This window comes from Melozone crissalis, unplaced genomic scaffold (genome assembly GCF_028551555.1).
Source record: "Melozone crissalis strain CALT ecotype California unplaced genomic scaffold, PUWL_Pcris_2 ptg000150l_1, whole genome shotgun sequence".
NCBI lineage: Eukaryota > Metazoa > Chordata > Aves > Passeriformes > Passerellidae > Melozone > Melozone crissalis.
Genome location: NW_026535921.1, coordinates 601,382 through 625,713, shown reverse-complemented (window position 1 = coordinate 625,713; position 24,332 = coordinate 601,382). Strand labels below are relative to the sequence as shown.

The 24,332-nt window shown below is 47.9% G+C and overlaps 1 protein-coding gene across 5 annotated transcripts in view; it reads left to right on the top strand.

Moving 5' to 3' along the window:
- DTNB (dystrobrevin beta) overlaps nt 1-24,332 on the top strand; it is a 155,666-nt gene that overhangs the window by 67,815 nt on the left and 63,519 nt on the right. For all 5 annotated transcript variants that reach the window (XM_054293485.1, XM_054293482.1, XM_054293483.1 and 2 more), the window contains 4 exons: nt 3,555-3,642; nt 7,331-7,416; nt 11,685-11,798; nt 18,887-18,983. In XM_054293485.1, the coding sequence (XP_054149460.1) occupies nt 3,555-3,642; nt 7,331-7,416; nt 11,685-11,798; nt 18,887-18,983 (385 nt within the window). The remainder of the gene's footprint in view (nt 1-3,554; nt 3,643-7,330; nt 7,417-11,684; nt 11,799-18,886; nt 18,984-24,332) is intronic.

The following is a 24,332-nucleotide window of genomic DNA, read 5'->3' as shown; positions in this document are numbered from 1 at the left end:
CTGCTGGAAGATCTTTTTTTCCCCGTGCTGGAATCTCATCTTTTTCCCCAAAATTCCCCCTGCTGGAATCTTATTTCACCCCAAATTTCCCCTGCTGGAATCTCATCTTTCCCCTGCTGGAATCTCATCTTTTTCCACAAAATTCCCCCCTGCTGGAATCTCATCTTTCCCCCAAATTTCCCCCCTGCTGGAATCTCATCTTTTCCCCCATTTCCTCTTGTTGGAATCTCATCTTTCCCCTGCTGGAAATCTCATCTTTTCCCCCAAATTTTCCCCTGCTGGGATCTCAGAAATCCCCCTGATGGAATCTCGTCTCCCCCTATGGGAATATCATCGTTTTCCCCAAATTTTCCCCTTTTGGAATCTCATCTTTCCCAAATTTCCCCCTGCTGGAATCTCATCTTTCCCCCTGCTGGAATCTCATCTTCCTCCAAATTTCCTCCTGCTGGAATCTCATCTTTGTCCCCCAAATTTCCCCTGTTGGAATCTCATCTTTCCCCTGTTGGAATCTCATATTTTACCCCGAATTTCCCCCTGCTGGAATCTCATCTCACCCTAAATTTTCCCTGAGTGTCCCGTGAGGGTCCCCATTCCCTGGTGTCCCCCAGCTGTCCCCTGTCCCTCAATGTCCCCAGGGTGCCCCCTCTCCCTCAGTGTCCTTTCTCCCTCAATATCCCCTCTCCCTGAGTGTCCCCTGAGTGTCCCCGGTCCCTCAGTGTCCCTTCTCCCTGAGTGTCCCATTTCCCTGAGTGTCCCCTGAGTGTCCCCCTCCCTGGCTGCCCCCTGCCCTGCCCAGGCCATGTGTGCCCCCTGTCCCCTCTGGGTGGCACAGGTACCTTCCTGGCACACGTTTCCCCTCTTTCTGCTGTGCCAGTCCCACCCCCTTCCCTTCCCTTCCCTTCCCTTCCCTTCCTTTCCCTTCCCTTCCCTTCCCTTCCCTTCCCTTCCCTTCCCTTCCCTTCCCTTCCCTTCCCTTCCCTTCCCTTCCCTGGCATCTCCTGCTGCCCTGGCACTGTTGCCTGTCCCCAGGGTCCCCTCAGTGTCACTGTGCCCAGCCCAGGTGTGCCCAGCCCAGGTGTGTGACCTGTCCTGGTCCCTCCTTTCCATCAGGGCTGAGCTGGAGCCCCTGGCACAGGGCAAGGTGGCACTGACATGGCAGGGGTGGCACTGGCCGGGCTTTGGGGACACTCCCCAGCCACACCAGGCTGGGCTTCCCTGGTGCCGGACCTGTGCCAGACCTGTGCCAGACCTGTGCCAGCCCCCAGGGTGGCTGGGATAGCTCAGGGCCTGGCTGGGCATGAGCACAGAGGGGCCAGGAGGGGCCAGATCACCTGGAATGGTGTTTGTGACGCAGGGGATTGTGTGTGAGCCCTCTCCTTCCTCTGCAAGGAGCACAGCTCTGGTAGAATGGTGTTTGTAACTCAGAAAATTCTGTGGGAGGCCTCTTCACACCCCTGCAAAGAGCACAGCAGTGCCAAGAGAAGCCAGATCATCCAGAAAGGTGTTTGTAACTCAGAGGATTCTCTGTGAGCCCTCTTCTTCCTCTGCAAGGAGCACAGATCTGGGCCAGATCACTTGGAATGGTGTTTTTAGCTCGGGGGGTTCTGTGTGAGCCCTCTCCACACCTCTGCAAGGAGCACAGAGGGGCCAGATAATCCAGAATGGGGTTTGTAACTCAAGAGGGGCCAGATCACCTGGACAGGTGTTTGTAACTTAGGGAATTCTGTGTGAGCCCTCTCCTTCCTCTGCAAGGAGCACAGATCTGGAACAGATCACCCAAAATGGTGTTTTTAGCTCAGGGATTTCTCTGTGAGCTCTCTCCACATCTCTGCAAGGAGCACAGATCTGGAACAGATCACCTGGAAAGGAGTTTTTAGCTCAGGGGATTCTCTGTGAGCCCTCTCCACACCCCTACGAGGAGCACAGCACTGCCAGGAGGGGCCAGATCCCCTGGAATGGTGTTTGTAACTCATGGAATTCTCTGTGAGCCCTCTCAATACCCCTGCGAGGGGCACAGATCTGGGCCAGATCACCCAGAATGGTGTTTTTAGCCCAGGGGGTTCTGTGTGAGCCCTCTCCCTCCTCTGCTGCTGGGGAACCCTCTGGCTTCTCTCCCTGCATCCTCCTCCTACGCAGCTCTGGTTCCCTGGGCTGGCCCTGGGTGGTTTGGGAGTGTCCTGGGCTGGCTCTGGGTTGGTTTTGAGGTTCCCTGGGCTGGATCTGGTCAGGTTTTACAGTGCCCTGGCTCACCCTGTGCTGTTTGCAGTGCCCTGGGCTGGCTCTGGTCAGGTTCTACAGTGCCCTGGCTCACTCTGGGTTGTTTTGCAGTGCCCTGGGCTGGTTCTGGTCAGCTTTGGCAGCGTCCTGGAACCCTAGGCTGGCTCTGGGTTGGTTTTGGAGTGTCCTGGTAGCCCTGGGCTCACCCTGGGTTGGTTTGGAATGCCCTGGGCTGGCTCTGGGTTGGTTTGGAATGCCCTGGGCTGGCTCTGGGTTGGTTATGAGGTTCCCTGGGCTAGCTCTGGTCAGGTTTCACAGTTCCCTGGGCTGGCTCTGGGTTGGTTTTGAGGTTCCCTGGGCTGGTTCTGGTCAGGTTTCACAGTGCCCTGGGCTGGCTCTGGGTTGGTTTTGAGGTTCCCTGGGCTGGCTCTGGGCTGGTTTTGAGGTTCCCTGGGCTGGCTCTGGGTTGGTTTGCAGTTCTCTGGGCTGGCTGTGGTCAGGTTTTGCAGTGCCCTGAGCTGGCCCTGGGTTGGTTTTGAGGTTCCCTGGGCTGGCTCTGGGTTGGTTTGCAGTTCTCTGGGCTGGCTGTGGTCAGGTTTTGCAGTGCCCTGGGCTGGCCCTGGGTTGGTTTTGAGGTTCCCTGGGCGGGCTCTGGTCGGGTTTCACAGTTCCCTAGGCTGGCTCTGGGTTGATTTCACAGTTCCCTGGTCTCACCCTGTGCTGTTTTGCAGTGCTCTGGGCTGGCTCTGGTCAGGTTTGGCAGTGTCCTGGAACCCTGGGCTGGCTCTGGGTTTGGTTTTGGAGTGTCCTGGCAGCCCTGGGCTCGCCCTGTGCTGTTTCGCAGTTCCCTGGGCTCGCCCTGTGCTGTTTTGCAGTGCTCTGGGCTGGCTCTGGGCTGGTTTTGAGGTTTCCTGGGCTCACTCTGGGTTGGTTTTACAGTGCCCTGGACAGCCCTGGATTGTTTCTGGACAGGTTTCACAGTCCCCTGGGCTGGCTCTGGTCAGGTTTTACAGTGCCCTGGGCTGGCCCTGGGTTGGTTTTGAGGTTTGCTGGGCTGGCTGTGGTCAGGTTTGGCAGTGTCCTGGGCTCACTCTGGGTTGGTTTCACAGTTCCCTGCTCTGACCCTGTGCTGTTTTGCAGTGCCCTGGACAGCCCTGGGCTCAGTCTGGTCAGGTTTGGCAGTGCCCTGGGCTGGCTGTGGTCAGGTTTGCAGTGCCCTGTCTCACTCTGGGTTGGTTTGGCAGTGCCCTGGGCTGGCTGTGGTCAGGTTTGCAGTGCCCTGTCTCACTCTGGGTTGGTTTCACAGTTCCCTGCTCTGACCCTGTGCTGTTTTGCAGTGCCCCGGACAGCCCAGGCCGGCTGGACGAGGAGCACCGGCTCATCGCCCGCTACGCCGCGCGCCTGGCTGCTGAGGCTGGCAATGCTGTGAGTGCCATGGGGACACTGGGGACACTGGGGGACACTGGGGACACTGCTGGCAATGCTGTGAGTGCCATGGGGACACTGGGGACACTGGGGGACACTGGGGACATTGGGGACATTGGGGAGACACTGCTGGCAATGCTGTGAGTGCCATGGGGACACTGGGGGACACTGCTGGCAATGCTGTGAGTGCCATGGGGACACTGGGGACACTGGGGACACTGGGGACACTGGGGACATTGGGGAGACACTGCTGGCAATGCTGTGAGTGCCATGGGGACACTGGGGACACTGGGGACACTGGGGACATTGGGGACATTGGGGAGACACTGCTGGCAATGCTGTGAGTGCCATGGGGACACTGGGGACACTGGGGACACTGGGGACACTGGAGGACACTGGGGGACACTGCTGGCAATGGGGACACTGGGGACACTGGGGGACACTGGGGACACTGCTGGCAATGCTGTGAGTGCCATGGGGACACTGGGGACACTGGGGACACTGGGGACATTGGGGGCACACTGCTGGCAATGCTGTGAGTGCCATGGGGACACTGGGGGGACACTGGGGACACTGCTGGCAATGCTGTGAGTGCCATGGGGACACTGGGGGACACTGGGGGACACTGGGGACATTGGGGAGACACTGCTGGCAATGCTGTGAGTGCCCTTCCTGCCATGGGGACACTGGGGACACTGGGGGACACTGGGGGACACTGGGGACACTGGGGACACTGCTGGCAATGCTGTGAGTGCCCTGTCCTGCCATGGGGACACTGGGGGGACACTGGGGACACTGCTGGCAATGCTGTGAGTGCCATGGGGACACTGGGGACACTGGGGACATTGGGGGCACACTGCTGGCAATGCTGTGAGTGCCATGGGGACACTGGGGACACTGGGGACACTGGGGGACACTGCTGGCAATGCTGTGAGTGCCATGGGGACACTGGGGACACTGGGGGACACTGGGGACACTGCTGGCAATGCTGTGAGTGCCATGGGGACACTGGGGACACTGGGGGACACTGGGGACATTGGGGAGACACTGCTGGCAATGCTGTGAGTGCCATGGGGACACTGGGGACACTGGGGACACTGGGGGACACTACTGGCAATGCTGTGAGTGCCATGGGGACACTGGGGACACTGGGGGACACTGCTGGCAATGCTGTGAGTGCCATGGGGACACTGGGGACACTGGGGACACTGCTGGCAATGCTGTGAGTGCCATGGGGACACTGGGGACACTGGGGGGACACTGCTGGCAATGCTGTGAGTGCCCTGTCCTGCCATGGGGACACTGGGGGGACACTGGGGACACTGCTGGCAATGCTGTGAGTGCCATGGGGACACTGGGGACACTGGGGACATTGGGGGCACACTGCTGGCAATGCTGTGAGTGCCATGGGGACACTGGGGACACTGGGGACACTGGGGGACACTGCTGGCAATGCTGTGAGTGCCATGGGGACACTGGGGACACTGGGGGACACTGGGGACACTGCTGGCAATGCTGTGAGTGCCATGGGGACACTGGGGACACTGGGGGACACTGGGGACATTGGGGAGACACTGCTGGCAATGCTGTGAGTGCCATGGGGACACTGGGGACACTGGGGACACTGGGGGACACTACTGGCAATGCTGTGAGTGCCATGGGGACACTGGGGACACTGGGGGACACTGCTGGCAATGCTGTGAGTGCCATGGGGACACTGGGGACACTGGGGACACTGCTGGCAATGCTGTGAGTGCCATGGGGACACTGGGGACACTGGGGGGACACTGCTGGCAATGCTGTGAGTGCCCTGTCCTGCCATGGGGACACTGGGGGACACTCAGGGTTTGAGCAGAATTTTTGAGCAAAGCAAGGGCTGGCTCTGTGCCCAGGAGGAGCCATTTGGGCTCTGGGGCTGGGCTTTGTGACCTGAAGGGCTTCAAAAAACAGAGGAAAATGGAATTGGTGCAGTGCAGGGTGGGCAGGGAGCTCAGCCCTGGGACCCCCTGACACCAGAGCACCCAGGGGTGTCCCAGGGTGGGAGCTGTGGCTGCAAACCAGGGACGGACTGGTGGCACTGGTGGCACTGCTGTGATTGTGTGATTGTGTGATTTCTGTGTTTTCTATGATTTGTGTGATTGTATGATTGTGTGATTTCTGTCATTTCTGTGTGTTCTGTTACTTGTGTGATTGCTGTGATTGTGTATTTTCTGTGTTTTCTGTGATTGTGTGATTTCTGTGATTTTTATGATTTCTGTGATGGTGTATTTTCTGTGTTTTCTCTGATTTGTATGATTGCTGTGATTTGTGTGATTTCTGTAATTTCTGTGTTTTCTGTGACTTCTGTGACCTGTGTGATTGTGTGATTTCTGTGTTTTATGTGTTTTCTGTGATTTGTGTGATTTCTGTGATTGTGTGACTTCTGTGATTGGTGTGATTTGTGTGATATCTGTGTTTTCTGTGACTTCCGTGTTTGTGTGTTTTCTGTGATTGATATGATTTCTGTGATTGTGTCTTTTCTGTGTTTTCTATGATTTGTATGATTGCGTGATCGGTGTGATTGTGTGATTTGTGTGATTTCTGTAATTTCTGTGTTTTCTGTGACTTGTGTGATTGTGTAATTTCTGTGATTTCTGTGATTGATATTATTTCTGTGATTGTGTGATTGTATCATTTGTGTGATTTCTATGTTTTGTGTGTTTTCTATTATTTGTGTCATTTATATAATTTCTGTATTTTATGTGTTTTCTATGATTTGTATGATTTGTGTCATTTCTGTGTTTTCTGTGACTTGTGTGATTGTGTATTTTTTGTGATTTCTGTGATTGGTGTGATTTCTGTGATTGTGTGATTCTGTGATTTCTGTGTTTTCTGTGATTATGGGATTTGTGTATTTTCTGTGATTTGTGTATTTTCACTGATTTCTGTGTTTGGTGTGATTGGTGTGATTTCTCTGATTTCTCTGATTTCTGTGATTGTGTGATTTCTATTTTTTCTGTGATTTCTGCGCTTGTGATTGGTGTGATTCTGTGATTTCTGTGATTTGAATGGTGTGATTTGTGTGATTTCTCTGATTTATATGATTATGTGTTTTCTGTGATTTCTGTGATTTCTCTAATTTCTGTGATTGTGTGATTTGTGTATTTTCTGTGATTTCTGTGTTTTCTGCTTTCCGTGATTTGTGTGATTGGTGTAATTTCTGTGTTTTCTGTGATTGTGTGATTTGTGTATTTTCTCTGATTTCTGTGTTTTGTGTGATTGGTGTGGTTTCTCTGATTTCTGTGATTGTGTGATTTCTGATTTCTCTATAATTTCTGTGATTTCTGTGTTTTCTGCTACTCTGTGATTTCTGTGACTGTATTCTCTGTGATTCTGCGATTTCTGTGACTGTGTGATTTCTGTGATTGTGTGATTTCTGTGACTGTATTTTCTGTGATTTCTGTGGTTATTCTCAGTGATTTCTGTGACTGTGTGATTTCTGTGATTGTGTGATTTCTGTATTTTCTGTGACTTCCGTGACTGTACTCTGTGTGATTTCTGTGATTGTGTGATTTCTGTATTTTCTGCGATTTGTGCGGCTGCATTCCCCGTGATTTCTGTATTTTCTGTGATTTCTATATTTTCTATGATTTCTGTGCCTGCATTCCCTGACATTTCTGCCCTCTCTGACCCCCTGTTCTCTCTGCAGCCCCGTCCCCCTGCAGACCTGCCCTTCAGCTTCGATGCCAACAAGCAGCAGAGGCAGCTGATAGCAGAGCTGGAGAACAAGAACAGGTACAGCCCTGCTGGGACAGCCCATTCACTCGTTAATTACTCATTAACATCCGTTAATTAGCCGTGGGGAGGGGCTGCCCTGCCCTGTTCCCCAGGGAGGGGGTTTGATCTTCTTTAATCTTCTTAAAATCATCTTCTCCAGCACTGAGCACATCCAGCAAAACTCAGAGCTGGGAACTTTTCCCATTCTGTGCTGCTTTAGTGTGTGGGTCTGGGTTTCTACCAGGACATGGTGAGCTCTGGGCACAGAGCAGGGACACAAAACAATTCCTGCTCCAGCTGGGCACCAAGGACAAATGACCCAAATCTCAGCCCAGGAGCACAAACAGGAGAGAGAAAAACAAGGATGGGACTGCAGGGGCTAAAGCTGGAATGGGACAATGAACTGCAAGGTGCAAATGGAGCAGAACTGATCCCAGTGACAGACCCCGTGCCTGGCTGTGCATTTTGGGGCCATTTTGGTTCATCTTGGGTTCATTCTGGGACCATTTTGGTTCATCCTGGGTTCATTTTGGGACCATTTTGGTTCCTCTTGGGTTCATTTTGGTTCCTCTTGGGTTCATTTTGGGGCCATTTTGGTTCATCTTGGGTTCATTTGGGGACCATTTTGGTTCATCCTGGGTTCATTTTGGGACCATTTTGGTTCATCTTGGGTTCATTTTGGGAACATTTTGGTTCATCTTGGGTGCAGCCCTGGCTGGGCTCTTGTGCTGCCCCAGGTGGATCCATGCAGGAGATCCTTTCAATCAATCCCTGCTTTATTCTGTAGCTCTGCCCAGCCTCTGCTCCAGCTCAGCCTGCACAAGGCATCACCCAGAGCAGCTGGGGCTGCCCCTGCATCCCTGGCACTGCCCAGGGCCAGGCTGGACAGTGGGGTTGGGACAGTGGCAGGTGTCAGGGGTGGCACTGGGGGGACTCTGAGCCCCCTTCCAAAGCCACCCGGGTGATTTTTGTTGCTGCAGAGGGTCACCTGTGGAGCCCCCCAGGCTCTCCCTGTGCCCATCCCTGTGCCCAGGCACCCTCAGCAGAGGGAAAAGGCTGTTCCAGGGCCCTTTGGAGCAGGAGAAGTTCCTGGAGAGCAGGAGCAGCTCAGCCCTGGTGTGACAGTGTTCACAGGGGTCCCAGGATGAGGGAAGAGACAAGGATCTGACTCCATGTTTCAGATGGCTGATTTATTATTTTATATATATTTTATATTATATATATATATTTTTAATATATATATTATTGTATATATATTTTATTATATATATTGTATAATATATATTTTTTATTTTTTATTTTTTTTATTTTAATATATATTATATTAAAACCATACTAAAAGAATAGAAGAAAGGATTTCATCAGAAGGCTAGCTAAGAATAGAAAAAGAATAACAAAGGTTTGTGACTGACCAAGACAGTCTGAGCCAGCTGACTGTGATTGGCCATTAATTAGAAACAACCACACGAGACCAATCACAGATGCACCTGTTGCATTCCACAGCAGCAGATAACCATTGTTCACATTTTGTTCCTGAGGCCTCTCAGCTTCTCAGGAGGAAAAATCCCAAGGAAAGGATTTTCCATAAGAGGTGTCTGTGGCAGCCCTGGCGGTGCTGCAGCCTTGGTGCCCCGGCAGGATGAGTGTGGAACGGTTCCTGGAGATCCCCTGGCAGCAGAGCAGCTCTGCAGTGTGGCAGCAAGGAGAGCTGGAGGTGACTCTGTGCTCTTGGAAGGGCTCCATCCCTGCTGCAGGGAACCATCCTGGCACTGTCCCCCTGCAGGGTCTGGGGCTGTGCCCACGGGCTGCTCGGGGAAGGGCACTGGGCTGTGCCAGAGCTGCCCCAGAGCCCCCCTGCAGCCCCTGAGGCTGGATTGGAGCCTCCTGGAGCAGCTCTGAGCCCCTTCGGTGCCAGGGAATGGAGAGATTGCAGGGAGGGATTGATCTGGGGAAGTAAAGAATGTGCCAGGTCCTGCAGGGCTGTGCCCACGTCCCTGTCCTGCCTGTGCCCACATCCCTGTCCTGGCTATGCCCACATCCCTGTCCTGGGGCTGTGCCCACATCCCTGTCCTGCCTGTGCCCACATCCCTGTCCTGGCTATGCCCATATCCCTGTCCTGCCTGTGCCCACATCCCTGTCCTGTTTGTGCCCACATCCCTGTCCTGGGGCTGTGCCCACATCCCTGTCCTGTTTGTGCCCACATCCCTGTCCTGGGGCTGTGCCCACATCCCTGTCCTGCCTGTGCCCACATCCCTGTCCTGGCTATGCCCATATCCCTGTCCTGCCTGTGCCCACATCCCTGTCCTGTTTGTGCCCACATCCCTGTCCTGGGGCTGTGCCCACATCCCTGTCCTGTTTGTGCCCACATCCCTGTCCTGGCTGTGCCCACATCCCTGTCCTGGGGCTGTGCCCACATCCCTGTCCTGGCTGTGCCCACATCCCTGTCCATGCCAGGCTGTGCCCACATCCCTGTCCTGGAGCTGTGCCCACATCCCTGTCCTGCCTGTGCCCACATCCCTGTCCTGTCTGTGCCCATATCCCTGTCCTGCCTGTGCCCACATCCCTGTCCTGTTTGTGCCCACATCCCTGTCCTGGGGCTGTGCCCACATCCCTGTCCTGTTTGTGCCCACATCCCTGTCCTGCCTGTGCCCATATCCCTGTCCTGGCTATGCCCACATCCCTGTCCTGGCTGTGCCCACATCCCTGTCCTGGGGCTGTGCCCACATCCCTGTCCTGGCTGTGCCCACATCCCTGTCCATGCCAGGCTGTGCCCACATCCCTGTCCTGGAGCTGTGCCCACATCCCTGTCCTGCCTGTGCCCACATCCTTATCCATGCCTGGCTGTGCCCATGTCCAGGTTTAGGGCAAATTTGGGAGAAAACCTCCAAAATGGGGCCCCTCCAGTAAGCAAACCCACACGACCCCTCCCCACAACCGGTTTGGGAAGGATTCCTCGGAGAAAAGTGGAAAGAACCTGTTTATTGAACAGGCACAGCACCCCCAGCACACAAAATGAACAATACCAGATGACAGCACTCTGAAAAGATGGCAAATCCAGAAAGCCTCTCTTGGGGGTGGTCGCTGTTATCAGTCCCTCTGGTGCTGGGGCAGCTGCTGCAGCCACAAGGTGCAGACTCTCGGTGTTCCCCAGGTCCCAGTCCGGAGCAGGTTCGAGATGGTCCAAAAAAGGGAAAGGAAAAACAGTGCAGGGATAAATGCAGACTGCTTAGCTAAACTAACTAAAGAGCAGGATAAATTCGGACTGCTTATCTAAACTAACTAAAGAGCAGGATAAATTCGGACTGCTTAGCTAAACTAACTAAAGAGCAGAAGCAAAAAGCAAGAGCAAAGCAGAAGCAAAGCAGAAGCAAGAGCAAAGCAAGGAGCCAAGCAAAAAGCAAAAGCAGCACCATGTACTGCCCCGTGTGTGTGTCCTACCAGCTGTGGGGAGGCTGATAAGAAACCAAAACAAAACTTTCACTCCTCAGAGCCAGTCTGGAATGCACAGAACACAATATCCAGCATAAACAGAACACACAAGCGGGGATACAAGCATCATAACGTCACCCTGTGACAAATATTCGTGTTAATATTTGTGAAATGACAATGATAAACAGGAGAATCGATACAGCCTAACTTTCTGACATAACACATATAGTATTAATTTGAATATTTGTGAAATGCCAATGATAAACAGGAAAATTGATACAGCCTAACTTTCTGACATCACACATCTAATATTCATTAATATTCACATCAGATGTGTGATTTTAGAAAGTTAGGCTGTATCAATTTTCCTGTTTATCATTGACAATGATAATGATACGTCAATGATAAACAGGAAAATTGATACAGCATCACTTTCTAACATCACACATCCAATATTCGTGTGAATATTTGTGAAAAGCCGATGATAAACAGGAAAATTGATACAGCCTAACTTTCTAACTTAACAGATACAATATTCATGTGAATATTTGTGACAAGCCAATGATAAACAGGAGAATTGATACAGCATAATTTTCTGATATCAGAGATCCAATATTCATGTGAATATCTGTGAAAAGCCAGTGATAAACAGGAAAATTGATGCAGCATCACTTTCTGACATTACACACATAATATTCATGTGAGTATCTGTGAAAAGCCAATGATAAACAGGAAAATTGATGCAGCCTAACTTTCTGACATCACACATCTAATATTCACATTAATATTTGCTAAAACCAGTGACGACCAGGCATTTCCCCGTTTACTGACCCCGTCCTTTCCCCCCGTGTGTGCAGGGAGATCCTGCAGGAGATCCAGCGGCTGCGGCTGGAGCACGAGCAGGCGTCGCAGCCCACGCCCGAGAAGGCGCAGCAGAACCCCACGCTGCTGGCGGAGCTGCGCCTGCTGCGGTAACGCGCCGGGGTGCAGGGGGTACCGGGATAGTGGGATAGTGGGGTACTGGGGTAATGGGGTAATGGGGTACAGGGATACTGGGGTACTGGGGTACAGGGATACTGGGGTACTGGGGTACTGGGGTACTGGGGTACAGGGGTACTGGGGCACTGGGGTACGAGGGTACTGAGGTACTGGGGCACTGGGATACTGGGGTACAGGGGTACTGGGATACGGGGGGATTGGGGTACTGGGGCACTGGGATAGTGGGGTACCGGGATAGCGGGGTACTGGGGTACAGGGGTACTGGGATAGTGGGGTACTGGCGTACTGGAGTACTGGGATACAGGGGTACTGGGATACTGGGATACAGGGGTACTGGGGTACTGGGATAGGGGGTACTGGGATACAGGGGTACTGGGATACTGGGGTACTGTGATAGCGGGGTACTGTGATAGCGGGGTACTGGGGTATAGGGGGGTACTGGGATAGTGGGATAGTGGGGTACTGGGATACACTGGGGTACTGGGATAGCGGGGTGCTGGGGTACAAGGGTACTGGGATAGCAGGATACTGGGGTACTGGGATACCAGGATGGGCTACTGGGATACCAGGATGGGCTACTGGGATGGGCTACCAGGATAGCGGGACACTGGGATACTCAGGTACGGCGATAGCAAGATAGCAGGATAGCAGGATACAGGGATACTGGGATAGTGGGATAGCGGGATAGCGGGATACAGGGGTGGGCTACGGGGATACTGGGATGGGCTACTGGGATAGCAGGATGGGCTAGTGGGATACTGGGATAGCGGGATAGCGGGGTACTGGGATAGCAGGGTACAGGGATACTGGGGTACTGGGATAGCGGGATGGGATAGCGGGGTACTGGGATAGTGGGGTACTGGGATAGTGAGATAGCAGGATACAAGGATACTGGAGTGGGCTACTGGGATACCTGGCTGGGCTACCAGGCTGGGCTACCAGGATATCGGGCTGTGCTACTGGATTGTGGGGCTGGGCCACTGGGCTGGGCTACAGGGACACTGGGATGGGCTACTGGGATACTGGGATGGGCTACTGGATTACCAGGCTGGGATACTGGGCTGGGCTACAGGGACACTGGGATGGGCTACTGGGATACTGGGCTGTGGGGCTGGGCCATCTCACACTCAGGGCCGGGGCAGCCCCTTGAGCCCCTCAGGGGTCAATAAAAACCTCCCTGCCATGGTGGGAGAGCCCGGGGAGGAGTTTGGGCACCAGGGACCCGTGGGACGGGGCATGGTGTGGGTGATTGTCTGGGAAACAGCTTTACTGCCCTGGGAAACACCTTTACCCCTCTGAGAAAACACTTTTTATTCCCCTGAGAAAACACCTTTACTCCCGTGTTTACTCCTCTGAGAAAACACCTTTGTTCCCTTGAGAAAACACCTTTACTGCCCTATGAAAATAGCTTTAGTCCCTTGAAAAAACACCTTTACTCCTTTGAGAAAACACCTTTACTCCCTTGAGAAAACACCTTTACTGCCCTGTGCAAATAACTTTACTTCTCTGTGCAAATATCTTTATTCCTCTGTGCAAAGTAGGCATTTTACCACAATTATACTTATATTAGTTACTTCCCTAAGCTTAATTAACAAGAGAAATAAAACCCCAGATTCCTATAACAAAGCTACTTTAACGTTACACATATAAAATTTATTGTAATAATTTATTTAAAATTTAATAATGATTTATTTAAAATTTATTTTAATTTGTGAAAAGACAATATTATAATATATAATAATAGTAATTATTATTATTAGATACTTATATTAGTTATTTCCCTAAGCTTAATTAACAACAGAAAAAAACCCCATATCTTTATGACAAAGTTACTTTAACATTACACATATAAAATTTATTTCAATAATTTATTTAAAATTTAATAATATTTTTTTAAAACTTGTTTTCATATTTGCAAAAGGCCATTATTATAAAGTATATTGGTCATAATTATTATTTTTGTTATTATTATTAGATACTTATCTTAGTTATTTCCCCAAGCTTAATTAGCAAGAGCAATAAAAAACCAGATCTTTATAACAGTTACTTTAACATTACACATATAAAATTTATTTTAATAAATTATTTTAAATTTATTTTAATATTTGCAAAAAGCCAGTATTAAAGTGTATAATAACTATAATAATTATTTATTATAATTACTGATTATTATAATTAATTAGTATAATGTATATATAATGTAAGCCAATAATATAATGTACAATAATTATTATAATGTGTTATTATAATGCAATATTATAATTAGAATTAATTATAATAATGTATATAGAATGTAAGACAATATTATAATGTATAATCATTGCGATAGTGCATTATAATTATTTATTATTAGGATAATTATAATAATGTATGTATAATGTAAGCCAATATTATAATGTATGATAATTATAATGTATTATTATACATTTTTATTAATGTAGTTGATTATAATAATGTATATATAATGTAAGCCAATAATATGATGTATAATAATTATTATAATGCATTGTAATTATTTATTACTATTTTTATTATTATAATGTATATAAAATGTAAGCCAATATTATAATGTATAATAATTATTATAATGCATTATAATTATTTATTATTATTACTATTTTTATTATTATAATGTATATATAATGTAAGCCAATATTACAATGTATAATTATTATTATAATGCATTATAATTATTTATTATTATTACTATTTTTATTATTATAATGTATATATAATGTAAGCCAATATTATAATGTATAATTATTATTATAATGCATTATAATTATTTATTATTATTATAATGTATATATAATGTGAGCCAATATTATAATGTCCAATAACAATAATTATTATGATTAGCTGCTTAGATGAGATAACATTCCACAAACACATGAAAAAACCACCAGGTACAAACATACCAACCGTCAGCACTCACTGCCTGAAGGCAGCGTGGGCCAGAGCCAAAACTGAAAGTAGTAATTATGAAAAAACCCCTAAAGCCACAACCAGAGAATGCACACACCCTAAAAACAGAGCCAAAGGGAAACCACCCTGAACAGGTCTTAAAGATGTAAAGTAGTTAAAGGAAAAAATTGTGTTTGCTGTACATAAGAGTCTGTGGATAATAATAATAGTAATAACAGTAATAGTGGTAATAGTAATAATAGTAATAGTAATAGTAATAATAATGAATATGGAAATATTCCAGTTTTCTGTCCTTTAAAAACCATCTCCTGTTCAAATTCCCACAGTGTGCCAGTGCCAGAGAAACACCCAGCGTGGTTAATATTTGTTATATTAAATATAGAAATGTATATTTATATTTACATTATATAATTATATTATATAGCTCTATTTATATATTTATATAGAAATATTTACATTTATATATGGAATATAGAAATATTCCAGAGGTTTTTGTCCTTTAAAGAACAACTCCTGTTCAGATTCCCAGGGTGGATTGTCCATAGTGTGCCAGTGCCAGCACCCAGGGTGTTTAATATTTGTTATATTAAATATATGAATAACAATAATGATAGTGGTAACAATATCACCAACATTATTACTATTACTCTTATTATTTTGAATATATAACTATTCCAGAGTTTTCTGTCCTTTAAAGAACAGCTCCTGTTAAAATTCCCAATGTGGATTGTCCACAGTGTGCCAGTGCCACAGAAACACCCAGGGTGGTTAAAATTTGTTATATTAAATATAGAAATGATGATGATGATGATGATGATGATGATGATGGTGATGATGAAAAGTAGTAGTAGTAGTAGCAGTAATAACAATAATGATATTCCTGAGTTCTTTAAAGAACTCTTTTTGTGGATTGCCCACAGTGTGCCAGTGCCAGCCTCAGGGTGGTTAAAATTTGTTATATTAAACCTATAAATTAATAATAATAGCAATAGTAATAGTAATAGCAATAGTAATAATAATTATTAAAATTATTATTAATAATTAATAATGGAATATATAAACATTCCAGAATTTTCTGTTCTTTAAAGAACTCTTTTTGTGGATTACCCCCAGTGTGCCAGCCCCAGGGCACTCAGAGCCTCCAGGAGGTGACATTCTGCCCTGGCTGGGACATCCTGCTGTCCCCAGACTGGCACATCCTGGTGTCCCCACTCTGGCACATCCTGGTGTCCCCAGAGTGTGACACAGGGCTGGCGCATCCTGGTGTCCCCACACTGGCACATCCTGGTGTCCCCACTCTGGCACGTCCTGCTGTCCCCAGAGTGTGACACAGGGCTGGCACATCCTGGTGTCCCCACACTGGCACATCCTGGTGTCCCCACTCTGGCACGTCCTGCTGTCCCCAGAGTGTGACACAGGGCTGGCACATCCTGGTGTCCCCACTCTGGCACATCCTGGTGTCCCCAGAGTGTGACACAGGGCTGGCACATCCTGGTGTCCCCACTCTGGCACATCCTGGTGTCCCCACTCTGGCACATCCTGGTGTCCCCAGAGTGTGACACAGGGCTGGCACATCCTGGTGTCCCCACTCTGGCACATCCTGGTGTCCCCACTCTGGCACATCCTGGTGTCCCCAGAGTGTGACACAGGGCTGGCACATCCTGGTGTCCCCACTCTGGCACATCCTGCTGTCCCCACACTGGCACATCCTGGTGTCCCCAGAGTGTGACACAGGGCTGGCACATCCTGGTGTCCCCACACTGGCACATCCTGGTGTCCCCACACTGTGACACAGGGCTGGCACATCCTGGTGTCCCCACACTGGCACATCCTGCTGTCCCCACACTGGCACATCCTGGTGTCCCCACTCTGGCACATCCTGGTGCCCCCACTCTGGCACGTCCTGCTGTCCCCACTCTGGCACGTCCTGCTGTCCCCAGACTGGCACATCCTGGTGTCCCCACACTGTGACACAAGGCTGGCACATCCTGGTGTCCCCACACTGGCACATCCTGGTGTCCCCACTCTGGCACATCCTGCTGTCCCCAGAGTGTGACACAGAGCTGGCACATCCTGGTGTCCCCAGAGTGTGACACAGGGCTGGCACATCCTGGTGTCCCCACACTGGCACATCCTGGTGTCCCCACTCTGGCACATCCTGCTGTCCCCACACTGGCACATCCTGGTGTCCCCACACTGGCACATCCTGCTGTCCCCACACTGGCACATCCTGGTGTCCCCACTCTGGCACATCCTGCTGTCCCCACACTGGCACATCCTGGTGTCCCCACACTGGCACATCCTGGTGTCCCCACTCTGGCACATCCTGGTGTCCCCACACTGTGACACAAGGCTGGCACATCCTGGTGTCCCCACTCTGGCACATCCTGCTGTCCCCACACTGGCACGTCCTGCTGTCCCCACTCTGGCACGTCCTGCTGTCCCCAGTGTCACTGCAGGCTGAGCAGTCCCTCCGCCCGGGGCTTTGCTCGCTGTGTGTGACACGCAGCCCAGCCTGGCTAAGCCTGGCTTTGAGCTCTCTTTATTCGTCACCACTTTCCTTTTTTAGAGCAGCCCAGGCCGAGCCCCAGCTCTGGAACAGCTGCAGAGATTTGTGCAGCAGGGAGGGAAGGGAAGGTCACTGCTGTCACCTCCTGCTGTCACCCGGCTGTGCTGCAGGGCACGGGGCCTGGCTGCTGTGGCACTGCAGAGAGATCTGTGTGCCCCTCTCTCCTTGCGAAAAACGCCAATCAGTCGTTTTTAAAATTTAAAAAGTAATGCTTAATTAATTAATTTTTAAAATTAATTTTATATTTATTTTAAATCAATTTTAAATTTTATTTTAAATTAATTTTAAATGTTATTTCAAATTAATTTTTATTTAATCTTGTATTTATTTTAAATTAATTTTAAATGTAATTTAAAATTAATTTTTATTTATTGTTATATTTTAAATTAATTTTAAATGCTATTCAAAATTATTTTTAATTTTATTTTATATGTATTTAAAATTAATTTTAAATTTTATTTTAAATTAATATGAAAATAATTTTAAATTTCTTTTAAATTATTTTTAAATTTTAAATTAATTTGAAAATAATTGTAAATTTAATTTTAAATTTTATTTTAAATTAATTTTAATGTAATTTAATAAATTTAAATTAATTTAAAATAATTTTAATCTAATTTAATTTTTAATTAATTACTATTTAATGTAATAATAATAAGTAATTACTAATTAATTCTTTATTTACTATTTAGTAATTTAATATTAATGATTAATTACTATTTAATTTAATAGTAATAAAATTACTATAAGAATAGCAATATAATTAGAGTAATAAAAATCTGGACAATTAGGATTAGGACAATATGAGACAATAAAAACAAAAAGCTGTGGACAGTCCAGGTACCTTTTCTGGGCAAAATAAGCCCGAAAAAGGACCCACGTGAACAGAGGATTAACCCTTAAAAGCAACAGCCTGTTGCATATTCAACATCTCATACATGATGCATAAATTCTATGCAAACACAGGATTCTGTCTGGGCAGTGTCAGCTTCTTCCTTTTAAACATCTTCAGGGCTGAGCAAGGCAGGGAGAAGTCCGTTTCTTCTGATAAGGGAACAGTAAATTCTCTTTCTCTGAAAGATTTGGTTGTCCTGTGGCTGCTATCTCAGTGAGAGTCTTTTTTTCAAAAAAAAAATATCTCACATAGCATAGTTTCTATTTTACATTGTGCTATAACCTAAAACTAGATTTAACACACTACTAAAAAAATGAATACAGCATAACCTTCTAACGTAACACATGTAATATTCATTTTAATGTTTGTGAAAAAACAATCATAAAATGTGCATTTTTCACATTTCCTGCAGCTTTTCCTGCCCTCCCATTTCCCTCTCTCTGCTCCCCAAAGCTGCTCCTGCTCTGTCTGGGCTCTGCAGGATGCTCAGAGACAGAAAAATGTGGATATGTGTCCATATAAAAGTGAATTTTTCTCTGCTGCTGCCATGGCTGGGGTCCCCCTCCAGTGCTGGGACCCAGGGTGACTTTCACAGAGAATTCCCTCCGTGGCAGCTCTGGCACAGCCTGAGTTTGTCTCTCCTCTCTCTCTCCCCCATGTCCCTGGCACAGGCAGAGGAAGGATGAGCTGGAGCAGAGGATGTCAGCCCTGCAGGAGAGCAGGAGAGAGCTGATGGTGCAGCTGGAGGGGCTGATGAAGCTGCTCAAAGTAAGGAACCAAAGGCACAACATCTTTCCTTTCCTTTCCTTTCCTTTCCTTGAAATTTCCTTTCCTTTCCTTTCCTTTCCTTGAAATTTCCTTGAAATTTCCTTTCCTTGAAATTTCCTTTCCTTTCCTTTCCTTTCCTTTCCTTTCCTTTCCTTTCCTTTCCTTTCCTTCCCTTCCCTTCCCTTCCCTTCCTTCCCTGGGTGCTCTGGGCTCCCTGCTTTGCTGCCATTCCCTAAAAACCCTCCCTGAGTTTGCCAAAAGCCATTTCCATGCCAAAAGCAGGAGTTTCCATGCCAAAAGCCATTTCCATGCCAAAAGCCATTCCCATGCCAGCTCTGTGTGGGATGCTGGGGGTGAAGGTTCCTCCAGGTTTTTGTGGGTAAAGCCTGCAGAACCCCACATCTGAGGGGGGTTTGAGGCAGTTTGGTTTGGTACCTGGGGCTCAGCGCTCCCCAGTGTGGTTTTTGAGGATAAAACCTGCGGAATCTGGCATCTGGAAGGGTTTGAAGGAGTTTGGAGTTGGGACCTGTGATTCAGCACTCCCTGGTGTGGTTTTTGTGGGTAAAACCTGCAGAACCCCAGATCTGGGGGGGTTTGAAGGATTTTGGGTTGGTACCTGGGCTCAGCACTCCCCACTGGCACTGGGAAATAAATGGGGAGCAGGGCAGGGGGTGAGTGAGGGTCCCAGTTGTGGCTTTCTCTGGGTCTGGATTGAAGGCAGGAATTCCAGCCCTTCCCTCCATCCTGGGCAGGAATTCCAGCCCTTCCCTCCATCCTGGGCAGGAATTCCAGCCCCTTCCCACCATTCTGGGCAGGAATTCCAGCCCCTTCCCTCATTCTGGGCAGGAATTCCAGCCCTTCCCTCCATCCTGGGCAGGAATTCCAGCCCTTCCCACCATCCTGGGCAGGAATTCCAGCCCTTCCCTCCATCCTGGGCAGGAATTCCAGCCCTTCCCTCAATTCTGGGCAGGAATTCCAGCCCTGTCCCCATTCTGGGCAGGAATTCCAGCCCTTCCCTCCATCCTGGGCAGGAATTCCAGCCCTTCCCTCATCCTGGGCAGGAATTCCAGCCCTGTCTCCATCCTGGGCAGGAATTCCAGCCCTTCCCACCATTCTGGGCAGGAATTCCAGCCCCTTCCCTCATCCTGGGCAGGAATTCCAGCCCTGTCTCCATCCTGGGCAGGAATTCCAGCCCTTCCCACCATTCTGGGCAGGAATTCCAGCCCCTTCCCTCATCCTGGGCAGGAATTCCAGCCCCTCCCTCCATCCTGGGCAGGAATTCCAGCCCCTTCCCTCATCCTGGGCAGGAATTCCAGCCCCTTCCCTCATCCTGGGCAGGAATTCCAGCCCTGTCTCCATCCTGGGCAGGAATTCCAGCCCTTCCCACCATCCTGGGCAGGAATTCCAGCCCCTTCCCTCATCCTGGGCAGGAATTCCAGCCCTTCCCACCATCCTGGGCAGGAATTCCAGCCCCTTCCCTCATCCTGGGCAGGAATTCCAGCCCTTCCCTCCATCCTGGGCAGGAATTCCAGCCCTTCCCACCATCCTGGGCAGGAATTCCAGCCCCTTCCCTCCATCCTGGGCAGGAATTCCAGCCCCTTCCCTCAATTCTGGGCAGGAATTCCAGCCCTTCCCTCATCCTGGGCAGGAATTCCAGCCCTGTCTCCATCCTGGGCAGGAATTCCAGCCCCTTCCCTCAATTCTGGGCAGGAATTCCAGCCCCTTCCCTCATCCTGGGCAGGAATTCCAGCCCTGTCTCCATCCTGGGCAGGAATTCCAGCCCTTCCCTCATCCTGGGCAGGAATTCCAGCCCCTCCCTCCATCCTGGGCAGGAATTCCAGCCCCTTCCCTCATCCTGGGCAGGAATTCCAGCCCTTCCCTCCATCCTGGGCAGGAATTCCAGCCCCTTCCCTCATCCTGGGCAGGAATTCCAGCCCTTCCCACCATCCTGGGCAGGAATTCCAGCCCCTTCCCACCATTCTGGGCAGGAATTCCAGCCCCTTCCCTCAATTCTGGGCAGGAATTCCAGCCCCTTCCCACCATTCTGGGCAGGAATTCCAGCCCTTCCCTCAATTCTGGGCAGGAATTCCAGCCCTGTCCCCATTCTGGGCAGGAATTCCAGCCCTGTCCCCATCCTGGGCAGGAATTCCAGCCCTGTCCCCATTCTGGGCAGGAATTCCAGCCCCTTCCCACGATCCTGGGCAGGAATTCCAGCCCTTCCCTCCATCCTGAGCAGGAATTCCAGCCCCTCTCCCACACCTGAGCACAACACACTGGCCAAGTTTGGAATTCTGCTTTTTCCTGAAGCCAGTTCCCAATCTCCCACTCAAATCCCCTTTTCCCCCTCTGGAGCCCTGCAGATGAAATCTCTTCCAGAAGAACATCTGTTCCTCTGGAGCTGGGGGAATCCAAAGCTCAGAATTCCCTGCCAATGCAGCTTTGCCTGAGCATCAGAAATTCGTGCCTGGTTTTCAGTGTGAGCTGGCTTTGCCCTCTTTGTTCTCTTCCCTCAAACCCAGCTACAAATTCAGAACTGCAGGGAATGGGCAAAATGTCACCCAGAACGTCACCCAGAACAGCTCTGTCCCCTGAGCTGTGCCCATCAGAACCTCCTGAGCCCAGCTCTGCTCCCTCAGGGCTGTTAAACCCCTTAAACAGGGATTGAAATGCCTTAAGCAGGCACAGCTGGGCCCTCACAGCCCCTGCTCCGCTCTGCTGGGGATGGGCTCTGTGCCCTGCCCAGACTTTTAATATCAATTATTTATATTTATTTTTATTTTTATATTTTTATATTTTGGGAAAGCAAGCTGGCGGTTGAGTTCCTGCTTATTTTTATTTTATTTTTATTTTTAATGTTTGGAAAAGCAAGCTGGAGTACCTATATTTATATTTATATATTTATATATTTATATATTTATATATTTATATATTTATATATTTATATATTTATATATAAATATATTTATATATTTATATTTATATTTATATTTAATCCTGGCTCTATTATTTTTTATTATTTTAAGGGATCTTAATATTTTATTTTATTTTATTTTATTTTAAATTTATTTTAAATTTCTTTTTTATTTGCCTTATTTTAAAAATTATTTTAAAATTATTTTCATTATTTTAAGGGATTTTAAAATAATGAAACTTTTACTTTATTTTAATTTATTAATTTATTATTTTATTCTTTTATTTTAATTTATTTTTAATTATTTTCGAATTATTTTTAAATTATTTTAAGTATTCTAATGGATTTTAATTATTTAATTTTATTTTAATTTATTCATTTATTCTTCTATTATTTTATTTTAATTTATTTTTATTTTAATTATTTTTAACTTATTTTTAAATTATTTTCAATATTTTAGGGGATTTTAATTATATTATTTCAATTTAATTTATTTTATTTTAATTTGTTTTTTCTTTTAATTATTTTAAAATTATTTTTTAACTTCTAAAATTATTTTAAGGCATTTTAATTATTTTATTTTAATGTATTAATTTAATAATTTATTTTAATTTAATTTTTATTTTAATTATTTAAAATTATTTTAAGGGAATTATTTTAAGCTGCAAGTCCCCCAGCCTGCTGAGCTAATAATACCATTTCTCCCAGGTACTTTTGACACCTTTTTCTCATGGTTGGCGTCAGGATCCCAGCCCGGCCCTGCTGCCCCAGGCTCTGCTCTGCTCCTGATGCTGCTCTTTATTTCCAGTTTTCTCCTTCTCAGTGCTTTTAGCCCTGCCAGACACGATTTTCCCCCGCCAGGTTTTTGCTTCTCTCCTCACTTGGAGCTCCTCAGAGCTGTTCATGTATAATTTACATCAGCTGTTAAGCTTTTATGGGGATTTTTTTTTTCCATTTCCTTATACAGTGTTTTTTACATTTTTAATGCCGCCTTCATTTCACCGTTTAGGGCTGGATTCAGCTCACCCAGCCCTGCATGCCTCAGAGTTTGGGGCCTGAAGTTCCTCTCTGAAGGGAATGAGTGAGGAAAGATCCTGGAGATCAAGGGGCAGCTCTGACCCTGATCTCTGGGACAGGAGCCAGGGAAGGGCTGGAACAGGGAATTTGGGGTGGATTTTGGGAAAGGTTCATCCCCAGAGGGTGCTGGCACTGCCCAGGGCATGGGCACATCCCCAAACCCTGCAGAGCTCCAGGAGGGTTTGCACAGCACAGCCAGGGATGGCCAGGGTGGGATTTGGGGATCTGGGGGGCTCTGGGCAGGGCAGGAGCTGGGGGATGGTCCTGGGGGTCCCTCCCAAGCCAGAATGTTCCATGGTTCCATCTGTGCAAGGCCATCCAGGGCTGTCCCTGAGGTTCAGCCATTGTCCCCACGCCGTGCTGGTGGCACTCAGGGCAGGGAGAGGCCCTGGACGAGGCCCTTCCAAGCAAACCAGTCCTGGTGCTGTGATTTCTGGGTGTTCTGGTTCTGTGACTTCTGACCCTTCCTGTTCTGTGATTTCTGACCCTTCCTGTTCTGTGATTTCTGATTGTTCTGGTTCTGTGATTTCTGAGCATTCTGTGTTTTCTGACTGTTCCGGTTCTGTGACTTCTGACCCTTTCCATTCTGTGATTTCTGGCTGTTCTGGTTCTGTGGTTTCTGACCCTTTTGGTTCTGTGATTTCTGACCATTCTGTGATTTCTGACCAATCTGTGATTTGTGACCATTCTGGGATTTCTGACTGCTCTGGTTCTCTGATTTCTGACCATTCCAGTTCTGTGATTTCTGACCATTCCAGTTCTGTGATTTCTGACCCTTCTGTGATTTCTCACCATTGCCATTCTGTGATTTCTGGTTGTTCTGGTTCTGTGATTTCTGACTGTTCTGGATCTATGCTTTCTGACCCTTCCCATTCTCTGATTTCTGACCCTTCTGTGATTTCTGACCGTTCCCATTCTGTGATTTCGGACCCTTTTGGTTCTGTGATTTCTGACCATCCTCATTCTGACCATTCCCATTCTGTGATTTCTGACTGTTCTGTGATTTCTGACCATCCTCATTCTGACCATTCCAGTTCTGTGATTTCTGACCCTTCTGTGATTTCTGACCTTTCTGTAATTTCTCACCATTGCCATTCTGCAATTTCTGACTGTTCTGGGTCTGTGATTTCTGACCCTTCTCATTCTGTGATTTCTGACTATTCCCATTCTGTGATTTCTGACCCTTCCCATTCTGTGATTTCTGACCATCCCCATTCTGTGTTTTCTGACCATTCTGTCATTTCTCAGCACTCCCATTCTGACCATTCTGAGATTTCTGACCATCCCCATTCTGTCATTTCTGACATTTCTGTGATTTCTGACCATTCCCATTCTTTGCTTTCTGACCTTCCCCATTCTGT